The following is a 17,093-nucleotide window of genomic DNA, read 5'->3' as shown; positions in this document are numbered from 1 at the left end:
TCGCCTGTACTGATGGTGATGGTTCATTGCAGCAGTGGCTCTTGACATTTAACAGCTTCAGATGTCTTCACTTTTGTTCGCTCAGTGTTTTAAAGCCTTGAGCATGATGCACCTTAGGTATGTTATAGAGGATAACAAGTAACTATTCAATTAGAACCCAACCACAGCTAAAAATACACAGCTAATACCCCTCCTCTAAACATCCTCTTACTCATTCAGCCTCTGTAACTAAATGGTAATAATGTCAAATAAGTGATGCAGATGGACTTCTGATCCTCTGTCAGACATAGAAATCATCACGTGACCACAAAGACTTACCTCGTGGTCACTTTATGATTGCCATAGATCTTTCAGGATGTTAAGATATATTGTCCATGGTATCAAGGGTTTACATTCTCTCGATGAAAATGACCTTTGAAGAATAGACCGCTTCATCTTTCTGGGGAATGACGTAGCCTTTATACACCTCAAATCTATTACTATAACTGTGCATCATTTGAATACTTACTGGAAATCTTTTTGCACCATAAATCTTGATTGATGTAATATGGCTCCTACCAGAAACACCCTGAGCATGAAAATGTGTGAGAGACTGTATTTTCTTTTTTCCTTTTAATGGAGAGGCTGAAGGACATAAAAATGACCATTAGGCTGGAATGGGTGGTGGCATTACATAACTGTCTTTCCATTTACCCCTTTAGCTGTAATTGTTCTTAGAATAGAACCAGCCACCACTGCCTCAAATTTTAATGAGTTGACCTTTGACCCTTTGTATCCAAGTCACCAGGGAAAATAGAGTTATCATAAATTGGCGTGCTCACCACTATGTTCAGCTGTGAATCATCACTGTCTAGGAGATATGGCAAACGCAAGCATCTGTAATACCCAACTGACATGATAAAATGACTTGATACCAAGTAATATTTAAGAACTAATCTCAACACATGGCATATTGAATAGATTTGATTAAATGAAAAAAAAGTAGTGGTGTTTTATCACATTAGCATCACTGAGGCTCTTTGATAAGCATGTGATGGTTAATTAAAGGTCTCAAAAGGTGTTATTATTCAAAACGTCTTCAAAGAGCCGAAGCAGACAGAAGCGCTCATCTTGCTTTTACATCTTGTGTGGTGACCATTCCAATATGGAATACCTAATTTCCCCACAGTAATAAGAAATCTTGCTGGTGCTAGCCATGAGGCCAGAACAATTGCCTTCATAAAGGAGTGCTGTTAAGCACCCAGCAGAAATACACATTCAAGAAATGACAAAGCTTTAAGCATTAAGCTGTGTCACAGACTTGATACAACTCAGCTAAATATTGGGTTTTATTCTCTGTCAATGAGCAGCTCTTATTGCCAGGGAAACTAATGCAGCAGCCTCCTTTTGTCTGTTCTGTCAAGTATCATCAAAAGGAAGCCGTGCATTAAAGATGGAAATGTTCTCTTCGTGTTTTAACAAATCCACAATATGAAAGAACGGAAAAACAACCAACACATTTAAATACTGCTTTTACATCTAAAGGTCACTTAAACTCGGGCCAAAGTTAGCATTTCAGTTCATGTAGTTCAGCACTGCAGTGGAATCACTTTGATCAGAAAAATTATGTTGTTTAAGATGCAGACAGTACCTCTTGCTCCGTGTCCAGTGGAAAGGAAAATCATCAGCAGGATCTTTACAAGATGTTTTAGTCTTGAGTCAAGCTTTCTGTGTGTTGTCAAATTATTTGCACGTAATGCACTGTGCTGGTCAATCAATTGTGCATGATTATTGATATTGAGGTAGCCTTGATTTATTTCTCAATTTACTCATTCAAAGCTAGCTTTACCTCATCAGGATGCACCAATATTTGTGATCCTCGCCAACTCTATGGAAAACCTTCAAATATATGTGACTTATTCCCAACTGATCAATACATGTCTCTATTTCCACCCCCCCCCCACACACACACACAAATTTGAAACAATTTTCAGTCCCACACAAAAAGAAACATGTTGTGACTCCTTTTATTTATTTTGTTAAAATACATATGAAACAGATACAATAAATCATATTCCAAATGTTTACTTTGAATTGTTACAAAAGTTATCACAAACTGTACACATCATGACAGAAATTGCACTTTTTCTTGCTCAATATAGATTTAACCAATATTCACACAATTACAGCTAAAAGCAAAAACTCCTAAACACTGAATAACTTGATAAATGTAGCCTTGGCCTCACTGGGTATCCAGCTGGACTCATTGATCACAAAAATTACGGAACATGTAAATTCCACTTACAAGTCTGAGCTGGTCAAATTATCACCAAACGATAGAAATACATTGTGGTGTCTTTATTTACGACAACTTTCACTTAAGAATATATACAAACTGCGTCAGTGACAAGTATACTGTATATGTTATACAAATGTAAACACAACATATGAAATCTGAAGTACACTAATAAATTCATTTCTTCAATTCCCCTTAAAGTATGTTCTAAAAGCGGTGAGATGAATGCTACGAGTAAAAAATTTATTTTTTCTATTAAGGACAGCATAGAGGGGGAAAGCATCACTGTGTGCATGTGCAAGTAAGTTAACAGTACATAGCCTTTTTCTATTTGCTACGTTTGTTTTTTTTATTACTCAGGTAGAAAAAGGAGCTGAGTTAATGTTCTGTGTCAGCACTGAACTTAATTTTATATGGCTTAATGTAAAAAATATGCATGACATTTGCAAATAAATGAGTGAGCGTTTTTGAATGGTTTATAATTCCCTGAATACGCAATTGCAACTACAAGTTTTACAATTCAGTTTGATTGAATTGAGATTTGAGTTTTCCTGTTGTTGGCAATGATTATTCACTAGGCTTCAGCCTCGGTGGCATTGATACTGCAAAAAGTGTTAGCACATTTAAAAACATTTACAAACTTGCTTGCTTATTTATTTGTTTGTTTGTTTGTTTATTCATCTATCTATCTATCTATCTATCTATCTATCTATCTATCTATCTATCTATCTATCTATCTATCTATCTATCTATCTATCTATCTATCTATCTATCTATCTATCTATCTATCTATCTATCTATTTGAATGCATTATTAAAATATTTTATTTATTATTATTACTTTTTTGTTTTAGAAGTATTTATAGCATTTTCATGCTGAAAAGGTGTTAAGTGCTAGTTTCATGAATTGTTTAAATATGCTGGAGCATTGAAAACACTCCTATTTCAAATCAACAAGTCAATTACTACTTGATCATGCTAAACACTCTACTTGATGATCCATGAAAAAGCTGTAAAAAGGCAGAGCTACTTAGTCATTGTACCTATTAATTTTAAAATCAGTTTTAAACTATTGGATTCATAACTCAAGTACTTTACAGTGAGTACAAGAAAATGGATTTAAAAGAGAGTTTGTGTAGAGAGAGAGAATAGTTCTGGTCTGGATGCAGATTCTGGATTCCCTTTTCTTCAAATTGTGAGATAAATGCAGTATTTCTGTTTTGCAATTTATCAACATCTTGAAAACAATGTATTAATGAAAATATATATGTCCAGATCCCTCAAGATTTTTCATCAGCATCTGCAATCTAGCCCCAGGTCATAATTTTGGGAGATTACAATATATTTGAAAGAAATGGATTGCATTGCAGTGAACAAGGGGTATACAGTTGAGAAATGGCTGTGCCACCAATATGTAAATGAGACAGAGCACATTCAAATTCATCTAAATGGATGTCATGTATCCGAGAGAGATCTGGATCTGCCATTATGGAAAATCACATTTTCCATGTATCATTCATCCTCTACTGGGGCTAAACAAGCTACTAATGCCAGGAATTTGGTGGTGTCATTTTGGAAATCAGGAATATCCTTGTAAAGCAGTGCCATTACGATGACATCACAACAACACAATGTGATGTTATCATAAATATCATTGTCCTGGTATAATGACACAGTTATTGAGTCATGTGATTGATGAAGGCATGTGCAATGACACAGGTCACTTACTTCATTCCAGATGAATTATGTGTTTCTTAATGTTATGAAATTTGGTTGGGGTTGGTGATGCATAAACAGGTCAATGCGTAAACAAGTGATTTAAACTTTAATGATGGACCAACAACAAGTATTCCAAAGTGGCTGCTGTAATCATCACCTGCTTTTCTTTAAACTGTAATAAACAGTAACCTTGAAGAACAATGAGGTATAAAATGCTCCTGACTCTGGACATAAGGCTGGATTAGGTCTGCCTACTGTAGGCGGTAAACCAGTTAGCTCGACATGCTAACATTTGCACCTTAAAACCTACTAGGGCCTGATGTCTACCTATGTGAAATTCATATCCACATCCTTCTAGATTATTGAGATATGTATGCAAGTGTTCAATGTTTGTTATGATAGTCAGATTTTTGTACTGTGGTCTAGACAACCCAAAATATGAAATCCACATATGTGGACGCCAGGCCACATATGTCTGAGCAGACAAACATGCTGTTTGATCCTTTTCTTACATTTTTGGTCTTTTTGAAAAAAAAAAAAAGCAAAAAAAAACCAAAAAAAAACCCCCAGACAAACAAACAAAAAAACCCATAAACAAACCAAAAACAAAAGCAAAACCAAGCTTGACAGTGTACCATAATATGGCACTATTATCATATTGGCACATGTACTCTCCTTTCATCAACTTTTTAAAACGTATGTTTTGTGCATTTTCCCTTTCATGGATAGGACTGGTGAAGAACAGAGGGTGAGAAATGCATGCATCTCATTGAAGCCTTTGTGTTATACATATTATTTTTGATATCTTAATATCCTCTAATAAAAGCAATTTTTTAAGCAGAATGTGGAGCCATAGTAACCAATATAACAATGATCATAAACATTCCTTCACTAGTTCAACATGAGGGACACAAATATATGCAGAATTATTATATTTCATTTCTTTTCATATATTTCATTGTTCTGAAATACATTTGACGTAAAGTTAATTCTAACAGATGTGATTGTACATGATTTGTGACATGGATCCACAGCAGATTCTCTGATCTGAGTCCTGTTCACTTTTCTAAGAGATGACAATATCAACTGGCTGCTGTTACAGTTGTGAGTGCTAAACTTTCAAAGCACTTCAACCAACTTGCATTCTTGAGCCAAAACCCAGGTTGATTTTTTTTTCTTTATAATCAAACAAATGTTTTCAGGGTATATATGGAGCAACATAGCCCTTTAGCTTTGTGCCATTTCAGAGGAAAATGCTAACTCACTAAAGAGCTTGTGGGCTGGAAAAAATGTTGCTAAATATTTTGATGTTGAGACAAATGAGAATGAATTAGTGAGGACTTTGTGCAGTCAGACCTTCCATTCATGAGGTCAGAATGAATGAACAAATAATAAGAATTTCATGGATGTATGGAAAACAAACTCTTAAACCAAATGGCAGTGAGTGCTGTGCATAGCCAGCTCTGTAGAGCTCTTGAAGGAATGGAATTCAAATGAACAATTTCGATTCAAACTTTTTTTTACACTAACATATAGAAAACGTGTCTATATTGATTAGATTTTCATAAAACATGCTCAGAAGAGACTTATAGGCAACACAACTTTCCCAGTTACTTCAGACAAACATTTGTTCTCTTACAGAGGCGGATCCGTCAATCTACCTGCGACCATCATGGCGTGTGCGAAGATTTGGGAGAAGGCCACGAACCTTGACTCTCAAAGCTCGCTCCTCTTCCAGCCCACTGAAAGGTAAAGAAACAGAAAGTATTATGGAAGTTCAGTCGTCTGTCTGTGAACTCCGAGCAGGCTATTACTCTGATCCTCAGGATGAACTGTGATCATAGGCAAAAGAGGATTTTTTTTTGGTGCAGCCTCTGTGGATTTGAATTTTTTGTGCTTGAAATTTGATAAGCTTGATAAATTCATGATTTTAATGATTTGACGTTTTGGTTATTATTATGATTTCACATGAGCTCATGAAGATCAGGGATCAGCTCTGAGCCCCTTCTTGTTCGCTACGGTGATGGACAGGCTGACAGATGAGGTTAGACAGGAATCTCCATGGACTATGATGTTTGCAGATGACATTGTGACCTGCAGTGAAAGCAGGGAACAGGTGGAGCAGAAGCTAGAGAGGTGGAGGTTTGTCCTGGAAAGGAGAGGAATGAAGGTTAGCCGCAGTAAGACAGAGTACATGTGTGTGAATGAGAGGGACCCAAGTGGAAGAGTGAGGTTAGAGGGAGAAGAGATCAAGAAGGTGGAGGATTTTAAGTACTTAGGGTCAACAGTCCAGAGCAATGGAGAGTGTGGAAAAGAGGTGAAGAAGCGTGTACAGGCAGGACAGAACGGGTGGAGGAAAGTGTCAGGTGTGATGTGTGATAGAAGAGTTTCGGCTAAAATGAAAGGAAATATGTACAAAACTGTGGTGAGACCAGCGATGTTGTTTGGTCTAGAGACAGTGTCACTGAAGAAAAGACAGGAGACAGAGCTAGAGGTAGCAGAGATGAAGATGCTGAGGTTCTCTCTGGGAGTGACCAGGAAGGATAGGAATGAGTACATCAGAGGGACAGCACAGTCAGGGAGTCAGAGAGACCAGACTGAGATGGTTTGGACATGTCCAGAGGAGAGATAGTGAATATATTGGTAGAAGGATGCTGAGTTTGAACTGCCAGGCAGGAGGTCTAGAGGAAGACCAAAGAGGAGGTTTATGGATGTAGTGAAAGAGGACATGAAGGTAGTTGGTGTGAGACAAGAGGAAGCAGAAGACAGGGTTAGATGGAGGCTACTGATTCGCTGTGGCGACCCCTGAAGGGGAAAGGCCAAAGGAGAAGAAGATGAGCTCATGTTCATCATGATTTTTAACACATGGTTGGCATTGATTTTCTCAAATGATAACAGTGTGTTTGAGAGTCTGAAGATTGTTCTAGCCAGCTTCTTGTGATTTATTATCCAAATCATTACATTTTATCCCAGCAATTCACCAAATCACAGTAGCAGAGTGATAGATAACAGACACAACTGATTTAGTATGAAGCAAAGAGGCTTTTCTGCTGTGGGCTTCACTAGACATTTGGATGACAGCAGCAGTGAGAAGCTGGGCGAGTCTCCTCACTTATAAATATCAACTCATGTCTAACAGTTATGGCTTGACCCCTTCAAGGAGAGCTGGTCTAAAACCCCTCTCTTACATGGAGAAATGGAAGAGTTTGGGGATCTGACAATGTGCTACATTTACTTTATACATATACAGGTGTTTTATCTATACATGTTTATGTGCTGGGTTTTATTTATTTATCTATCTGTACTAGTTTTAGTGGCTTGCTTTTTATGTATTTTTAGTGTGTGTGTTTGTTCTGTTCTCTTCTAAGTTCTAATTAAGACAAAGTCCAGTCAACTCTGAAGATATGGCGATAAAGCGAGGATGATGCATGATACATGCATAACTCATTTGCTGACCTGGAGTGTCATTTTAGGATTATTCATAAGGCTTCCTGGATGTTAATTATAGTATTACTGTTGAATATATTTACATCTTTCCGTCTCTTTGATTTTTAAGTTCCTGTAGCAGAACAATGTTTAGCCAAAAGGTACAAAAGATTTTGTTTTTGCCTATGATTACAATACAAAACAGTTCTACTACTTAAAATAAGTCATCACCTGTGTTTTCCTATTCGTCAGATGAAGAGTGGTTGTGGCAAGAGAGGAAGAAACATTGATATCATGTAAAAAGGTGAAATTACATTAAGTCTTCATTTAAAAAATAAATAAAAACAAAACAAAAAAACACTTCCCAGCAACTGTAAAAAGCTTATCCTCATATTTTTCCACCAAGCATTAATGTTTCAGTTGGTTTTGCTTGCAGAACAAAATGTCTACTCCTTTAAATATTTACACAAGTAAAATAAATTCATGTACAAAGTATTACAGTTGTTGGAAAGGACCTCTGGCCAATCTCGGATAATCGCCCCCCCCAGCAAATTTTTTTTTTTTTTTTTAGCTCTGCATTGAATATAAAGAGATTTAATTAATGTCCATCTCATAGGGAAGATATCTCGTCAAGATATTTTAATTGTCTTTTTAGCAATTTTCACAGAACAATAAACAAAACGCTTTATAAAATGTTAACAGGACTTAATGTTTGAACCCAGATTTGTCCCGATGCGTCAAAAAAGTGTTCTTCTCTTATCTAAGGACGACGGGCTTCATAAAACATACAGTCAGCAATAATAATCAAAGCAGTGTCATTTTCTAGATGGGCTAAACTCCCTCAGATATTATTTAAAACTAAACTGTAAGCACATCAGAATATTAGCAAAGCAAATATCACTTTTACTTTATTTTCTGCTTCAATTTTATTTTGATATCTATGCATTTGTTCACTACATTTTGTTTAATTACACACAAGTATATAAATTGATTTTGTTTTATAATGTGTCGTCTCTCATGGAAGAAAAAAAATCTGTGATCAACATCAGAGTCGGGAGCTTCTAGAAAGCCTTGAGAAATATAACGTCTTTGAGCGTGGTAGGAAGTGTAATGTGTGTGTACCTCTCCAAGAGCGTGCCAGTGTGTAATGGGTTTCCGTGGGTAAGCAAGCATTTCATTCCAGTGATCTCTTCCCAGACCCTCAGCATCTGGCCCGGTGCGACACACACCAATCACCTCATTGTGTCCAACCCTGTTGGCAGCAGAGCACACAGTTACAAACATTTGGATACACATAGTAAAAGTTTTAGCATCTCTCAACTGTGTTGACAAACAGTTAGCATTTTTTCAGCCCCCTAATATTTTCTTAACTCACCGATCGTAATCCATCACCATGATAGACAAACTGACTTGTTCCACATTCTCTGGAGGAATGTCGAATACGATAGCCTCGTTGTACGCTGGGTTGAGTGTGCTTTTCTTGGTGGTTGTTTTTCGCTTCTTTAACCTCCGTCCAGCACAGATCAGGTAAACCTTCACATAAGGATCTATGAGACATGCAACGAAAATTTAGCAATGTTTTCATTGTAATTCACTCTTCCGGTAGCCACTTGCATTTCCGCTGCAAGTGGCTACCTGCTGTCCAACTTCAGCTAAGTTTTAAAACTTGTGGCTCAGCTTGTGCTGATGATTTGAACTTCATCTGACTTGCGATCGGGTTACCTGAGGAGCCTGTGATGTCCATGGCTTTGAGATTTCTGCATTTGATGACTGTTAAGGTCATTCTCCCCGCTGTGGGGAGGTAGCACAACGAGTACATGATCTCTCCCAGGTCGATGCTCTCCTCGGTGACAAAAAAGAAAACCAGAGAGTGTATGAATTAAAGTACTAAAATAAAAAAAGAGTATACAGATCAGTGAATAAAAGTAGTTGGATTGTTTTTCCAGTTCCTTTGAATTTTAGCAGAGACTATAGACGCCAAACAGTAAACAATGGTCATTAATTTTTATCACTGTTCTCTCATCTGACTTGATGAGAATCTTAATAGCAGTAACAAATTAATTTATTTACTGATCCCATCTTATTAAATCCCACAAAGTGGAGATGTATTGTAATTGTCAGTGTTGGTGTGTCCGTTCGTTCGTCCGTCCGTACACACAATATCTTCACAACCATTGCAGATAAAAAGATGATAGAAAAAGCACATTACTTGGGCGGCAAAGGGGATGAGATGAGATAATGACCTTGACCTTGATAAAACTACGTCCAGGTCCAATTTCAACTTTTGTACCCATCGTGGATTTTTGAAAGGCAGTCATGTTCTGTGAGTCTCGGACTTACGTGAGACATAAAAGTGCTTTAAATAGTCTATAAGAGTGTGGGAAAAGGTAATACAGACAGAAGGTGGTTTAATATCGGTATGGGGAGGGTTCATAAATGTTTAAATCACTATAAACAACGATCTAAATTGTTCATCGCTCTTTCGAGAAATTCATTAATCGTGTGTGGTTCCTGGAACACATTAACCATGAGAAAATGACGGCCCATTGTATAACTTTTAAGGTACACATCTCTAAAACCTGATGACATATAATCACAAAACAAAAAGCAACATTTTCAGGAAGCCAGAGGCACAAAAATGTGTAAGTCAGGGTAAGATGTTGAATTCAGTGGTGTTGCAGTCTCTGACTGCCTTGTTGTAATATAGCATTCGTCATGGCCTTATGGGTACTTAGAATAGATTTGGGCCTCCTTCAGATGAGTACCTCTCTACAGTAATTATGTAGCTATGATGCGCTAAAAGGTGTGATATGTTTTATGCTCTTCCTTGCTTTCTTTTTTCTAAAAAAAAAAAAAAAAAGCAAGCAAAAAAAAGAAAAAGAAATGGGAAATCTTCTATAATCAGTCTGAACAGTATTTAAGCTACTATGAATGACGATCTTTTGTGAATTATCATAAATATAAATGTAGACCTGAAGGGTAGTCTGGGCAAATGACCGTATTTCTGTTTCAGAAGGAACTGATATGAGAAAAAGCTGTCAATAGTAGGTGGCATGCTTGTGTAGATTTATGTCAAATTTGAGAGGACATTGATGCTGACAAACGGACACCATTCTTTTATCAACATCTGTAGAATATCCTATAAAATGTGTGTAGGTGTTTGACTGATGAAATGCATTCCAAAAAGCGTTAGAATCATCAACTTTTTGTTCAACTTTCCTACTCCGGTGGAATGGTGTTGATGAATTCAGACACTTAGAAGCCATCCAATGCAATACACATCTTTCCATATGTTGGCTAACTTACTGTAGTTGCTGCATGAATATCCTTCCACACCACAGCCTCCCTGGAAAGATCGGACAGTTCAAAGAGGTTGTCAACTACCACCTCGCCAATCATATCGTGGCTGGTGAAGCGGTCAAAGTCGTAGACACTGAAGTGAAGTTTGCGGTTGCAGATGTCATCATACACAACAGGGAAAGAGAAGGTCTCGTCAAACATGGGGTTCAGATTCTTGCGGTGGACGCGTGTTTGGAACTTCTTCTTTCTCTCCGGCAGCAGGTAGATTTTCACATAGGGGTCAGAGGTGCCTGTGAAGTCTTTAGCAGGTAGGTCCACGGCTTTGAGGATTCTCACCACCAAAGCTTGTTCCTCATGGTCATAACACAGCGAGAAGCTGAGCTTTCCACAAGTCTCCACAGGGTCTTGGGCCTCACCCTCCGAGTCCACCGACTTCTGCTTGTAGAGTTCGGGTTTAATTCTTCCGATGCTGGTTGTAGAAGACTGGCGAAGAGGCACTGGGTCCACACTGAAGTCAATGCTGGTGACATTCATCTGACGAGGCAGATGGCGGCGGAATGAATTGTGCCTGGTGAAAAGGTAAAGGACATTATGTAAATGTCTCAACTGTCAATTTTTTGCATGACTGGCTTTGTTATGACGGGAGATAATTGTCTTTCACAAGGGAGCTACATCTAAAATGTACGCTTCATTATAATGTCGTGGTCATGGAAACACATTTAGCATATGCAAGTACTCTATGATGGAATTGTTGAAAAATGTGTCTAGTTTTTCTTTAGTCTTACAGGAGGAAAGCATCTAGTTTCAGCAAACAACAGTTGATGTTCTTGAGTGCTGAAATTCTTTACAGAGAATTTAATACAGTGTTGTTGAACCAGGCGATTGACACTGAAATATTAAAGCACATGACCAGACAATTCAGATGTGCTCATACAAAATACCTGAATGCTGCAAATGTCTGCTTAGTTGACACCTTTTGAGAAAAATCATGCTTGTGTTTGACATGAAAGTCTTGTCACCTAGCAACTGGCCCTCCACCTTTCTGACAGCAAGACAATCACTGCAATTTGACAACCATGGCAAAAACAGCATGATGCAGTACGGCTGAAAATGAAATGCTGCACTCAGGTATTGTAAACAGCATAGAAGTCAGGATGTCATTTGAAAGCTACAACAAATCAAGGGGGCAACCTTGCAAATTGCCTGAAATGCGACAGAATGCAAAGCTTTACAACAGACTTATTCAGTGGCCCTGAGCTACAAACTCACCATTGTAGCATGTTTCATACATGCAAGGCTTTATCATTAAGTAAGAAATAGTAACTAACCAACATCCAGATAGGCTTCAAAATAAAACTGAACACAAACATGGCAATAAAAAAATTCTGCTTTGGGTTGGACAAACATTTGTCTCAAATCCGATCAAACCTTCCAAGGCACATTACACTCGATGAGACCATAATTAAATCTGGTGGATGCAGTTTTATTTGGATTTGCACAATCATATTTACCATTACCCTAAATATGCTTTCCCCATTGCAATCTAGACATTACTTCATGCGACATTAGAAATGTAAAAAAAAAAAGCCTTATTTTGCAATAACCTTATTTACAGTAAATACAATAATGTCAGACCACATATACTTTGCTTTTTTTATACTAATGCAAATGTGACAGCACAATACCTCTCCAGTGGGTGAATTTAAAGAGTAAGTTTAATTGTGTGAGCCAAAACATCTCATCCCTGCTGTTCCACCTCATTTACAATACTCCTCTCTTACTACTGTACTTCTGTATTTGTCAGAGGCAGAACAGGTCAAACCGTCACTGCATTCATACAGAACAGCAGGGCAGAATGAAGGCACACTAGGCCACACTGCATGAATGTGGCTAATGTAAAGAAAGTAAGAAAGAAAATGGTCTAGTCTAGCTAAAACTAATCTACCTGACAAACAAACGGACAGGAGAGAAAGCAGAGATGGAGTCTTCTACGGATTCAAGCCCTGCCCCCCTACCAAGTTTCATTCTAGTCAGATTGGGGATTATAGTGAAATGAGAGTTTTTGCCATTTATCTTTATCTAACACTGTTATAAAAGTGAAAACTAATTCTCAAATCAGTCCCTTTATGTAGATTCACTTAGAAATTAAATGGGTTTTGTCAAACGCCAAACACTCTTGCTACCCTTAATGAAAATACATGAAGTGGTTTTTGAGCAAACTTGCTAACAGAAAAATCAACAGAAAATGAACTAAACCTGAACAGATAACATTAATAACATTTTTTCTAAACCTCATATTTTGTAGTTGTTTTACTGACTTTTATTTTTAAATAAATCATAAATAGTGAATCCATTGGAGATGAAACCAAATCTATGACTACCACCAGAGATGAAATGTAAATTTTATTGCTTCTGTTTTCAATAAAGTCAGTCGTCTAGTTATAGTAAGTTTAGTTTAATGACAACTTCTTCTGTCTTTTCTTCACTCACAAAATCCAGAAAAATTACAACCTCTTGTTTCTTTTATCAGCATTCCAAACCCTGATCACAAGTAGTTCACAACTCTCTGACATTTTATCTGTCAAACATAATATTAAAACCCATTAGTATTTACAGTCCATTCACTTGGCCTACTGCAAAACGTAGCTAATAAAAAACAATAAGTACATGATAATAAATGTTAAAGTGGCCTTCAGAGACCGAATTCAGTTGAAAGTGTCAGAAACATCTGTGTCATCTCTTCATTGTTGTAACTTCATTACACAATTTGGTTTCAGGGAATTCATCTTGAGCTAAAGGTTTGAGCTTGAGGTCAGACTTTATTGCATGTTGTAGGTCTTCTTGGCATTTTGTCATTCATCCAATAAATAATCAGTGAACATCAGGAATCACTGTCGACTCAACCGGTTGGAGGCATTGGCATCCTGTATCCCTAATGGTTGTATAATTCATGAAGGCCTTGATGTCCATGCAGTTTAATTAACGGGGCTAACGACTAACCAAGGACGTTGTCAATAATGGCCTCCTGAGAAACTGAGAGCAGCTGCATAGTGCATCCTACCACAGACCAAACATCTACTATGATAGCTCCCATCCCACCGCACTTCTAATTATGGACATTGTGGATTAAACACAGCGCTGCCCAACAAAGAGAAACAAGAATTGGTTGTTTAATTACTGGGGTTGTATCCCCCTGTTACCATAGCAGCTTCACTCACACATCTAGGAGATTATAGGGTTTGTTCAGAAGCAAGGAAAGTACTACCGCCCTGACAGATAAGCCCACAGTAGACTTTTCTGGTCAAACAGTGCAGGGAATACACTTGGGTAACTGTGGGTTACAGCATTTCAAGGTCACCAGCCAATGCTTTATATTCTACAGCAGTGGTCATCAACCCCCGGGCTGCGGACCGGTACCAATCCACGTCCACGGGTCAGTTGGTACCAGGCTGCACTGAAAGAATACAGAAAGAATCCAATGTTCCAATGTGTATGCGACTAATAAAGTGGATTCATGTTTGTTATTATATTTAGAAAAAAAAGGTTTTTATGCTGGTCGTCTAAATTTACTTTGTTGTACTTATCCGCCACCCCTTAAAGGCAGGTCTGTGAAAATGTTGTCTGATGTAAAACTACTCTGTGGTGCAAAAAAAGGTTGGGGGTCTGTTCTCCAGGACACGTGCCAAACCCTCTCAAGGGATTTCTATGTCACAAACTGTCAGGGCAGTTTTCTGTGTCAACGTAATTGTGTTTGTCCCATTCCAAAATCTGTCTCTGTACTGTAATTGTCAGCACCATGACTATGAATAACTAGTTTCATAGAAGATAGGCTTAGATGGAGGCAATGGATTCGCTGTGGCGACCCCTGAAGGGAAAAGCCGAAAGGAAAAGAAGAAGAAGGAAGATTCTTGTAAAAGGGCAGACATTGGTTCTAACTGCAGTGGGTTCATGTGAGATACCTGGAGGAGGATGTTGGCTCTGTGGTCTGTCTTGGTATCTTAGCCTGCTGGCTGACTGTTTCCCTCAGGACTGTTTGGACCTCAGCAGGGATGTCTGGAGACGTCTGGCTGATCTTCATGGCCGCCTCCAGCAGCTTGACGGAGCTCCGTCCATTTGCCCGCACTTCCAGGGGTTTCTTCTTTTCGACCTCCTCCCTTTTGCACTCAGTGACTGACGGGGTGTTGGATGGAGGTGCTTCAGGGAAACCCACATGCAGGCCATTTTCACCATGGGCTGACAGAGCCTTGCTCCTCCAAATAGGCCAGCACAGCTTCCAAAAGACAAAGAGAGAGACTACCAAAAGCGCAAGGCCACAGAAACCCACGACCACAGCAAGGAGACTAATAGAGATGTCTACATGTAACCATGGAAAAAGACAGAACCAATAAAAAGGAAAGAAGCAAGCAAGGGGCAAAATATGACAGACAAACATGCAAGGGAGAAAGAGAAAAAGGGAGAGAAAAGCTGTAAGAAAGTGGGGGCAGCATAGAAACCCGTGTGACAAAGCAGGACATTGTAAATTCATATAACACTGGAGTCAAGCAGCAACAACAACAAGAGAATCACATGTTCATTGAGTTAAAGATCATATTTATGTTTATATTCAAATGCAAAGTTATCATTGACTGTATTGAAAGTAGTGAACTGGAGGGTTCAAAAGTGAAAACCGAAAGGAAAAACAACAGAAAAGCAGTAGATTATTCTTTTGAGTCACATCAGTATATTGCCACCTGTTGCTATTTCATAAGTGCTGCAGCAAGATGCGTAAGTAGGGAAACACTTTCACAGCAGTTCAGCACGAAAAAAATACATGCGGCTATGCGCTCCAATAAAGTTTGTGAGCTGAGGCTTAGTGTCCCCAAGCAACTACTCATCTATTTTCTTTCAGGGGTACAAACAAAAGTGATTGAGGGGGAAAAAAAAACAAAATAATGACTTTATGCCATTTACCTGCGTGTCCTTTACCTGGTATGCTGCTCTCCAGAGGAAATATGTCCGAACATTTCTCCCGGTCTACGAGTCCTGCAACACAAAGTTCCGTGACGATCTGGAGAGCCCTGTGGCACAAGGTGACGCGGTCCTCCGTCCGGACACTCATGTCTCTACTGTTAAGCCATTGCACGTCGGAGGAGCCAGGGGGGCGGCGGTTCATTCGGGCACTTCTCATGAGCCGCAGACTGCAGCCTATTGGCGAGAGAGGGGGGCAGAGAGGCGCGCTGCGTCCTGATGCATATCCAGTGCGCAACGAGGAACGACTGGCCAGACGCGTTCGCAGCGCTGGAATAAGAGTCTGCGAGGTGTAAGCGTCCAACCCTCACTATGTTTAACAGCAATGAGCCTCAGTTTGCACGGAACGATACGCCGCCTCCCTCCCAGCACATGACGGTTTTATAGATTGCGGTCCTTCCTACCCCCAACGTGCTTTTATCTCCCGTTTCCAAGGGACGGAGGGAGGATGAGTGGTGAAAGACACCAGTGTAAAAACTCTACACATTTTTCAAATACAAATAAGTTTTAATTTTTCAAAAACTAGAAATACCATTAAATTTAATTTTGTCCTTCATTCCTGTAAATAAGATACCAAAAACTTCACGCAACTACAGCTTCAGTTCTGAAAACTGATGATTGCTTCAGAGGGAATAAATGTACAGTAATATCAGTTGTTAAAGATACAAGGTTCAAGTATATTGCATACACTTAATCAATGTGAAGCATATTTATGTATTTATTTGTTTGTTTATTTATTTATTAATTCATCCGTTCCTTCATTTATTTATTTATCTATCTATTTATTTTTCATTCATTCGTGTTCTATACCCACTTTTTGTTCGCTGTCGCTGGTCGCGGGGCGCTGGAACATATCCCAGCCAACTGGGGGCTTGAGGCAGGGGACACTCCGGACGCAGCGCCAGTGCACCACGGAGCCACACAGACACAGACAAACACACACGCACACACTCACACCTACGAGCAATTTCATGACCTCCAATTCACCTGAAGAGAATGTTTTTGGAGGTGGAAGGAAGCCGGAGAACCTGTAGAGAACCCACGCAGACATGGGGAGAACTTACTTATTTATTTATTTAATTACTTACTTACTTACTTACTTACTTACTTGAAAAGTTAATAGGATATTTACGTATATCCCTTTCATTTCAATGCTATACACTTGGAGAAAATTGTATGTATGAAAAAACTGTTGAGGTGAAAGAGTGAGCAATAAATGAAATGATAAAATCAACCACAGAAGAAAGAGGTAAATGGAGGGAAGTAGGCAGTTTAAGAGTAACCTGAGTGAAAAAACGTATCATCAAAGCTTGAAATGCTTCTGCACAATACACAAATTCTTTTTTAATGGCTAAATAATTCATATA

The 17,093-nt window shown here is 38.6% G+C and overlaps 1 protein-coding gene across 1 annotated transcript; it reads right to left on the bottom strand.

Moving 5' to 3' along the window:
- Window positions 1–5,663: 5,663 nt before the first annotated feature.
- syt10 (synaptotagmin X) lies at window positions 5,664–15,871 on the bottom strand. Its single transcript, XM_068307241.1, has 7 exons — window positions 15,685–15,871; window positions 14,679–15,072; window positions 10,726–11,287; window positions 9,142–9,262; window positions 8,795–8,966; window positions 8,542–8,671; window positions 5,664–5,735 (listed from the first exon to the last, which is right to left on the bottom strand). Exons 1-7 carry the CDS (start codon window positions 15,869–15,871, stop codon window positions 5,664–5,666), a joined length of 1,638 nt encoding a protein of 545 aa, XP_068163342.1.
- Window positions 15,872–17,093: the final 1,222 nt, after the last annotated feature.

The sequence above is a fragment of the Antennarius striatus genome, chromosome 22 (assembly GCF_040054535.1).
Source record: "Antennarius striatus isolate MH-2024 chromosome 22, ASM4005453v1, whole genome shotgun sequence".
NCBI lineage: Eukaryota > Metazoa > Chordata > Actinopteri > Lophiiformes > Antennariidae > Antennarius > Antennarius striatus.
This window is presented reverse-complemented; position numbering and strand designations above follow the sequence as displayed.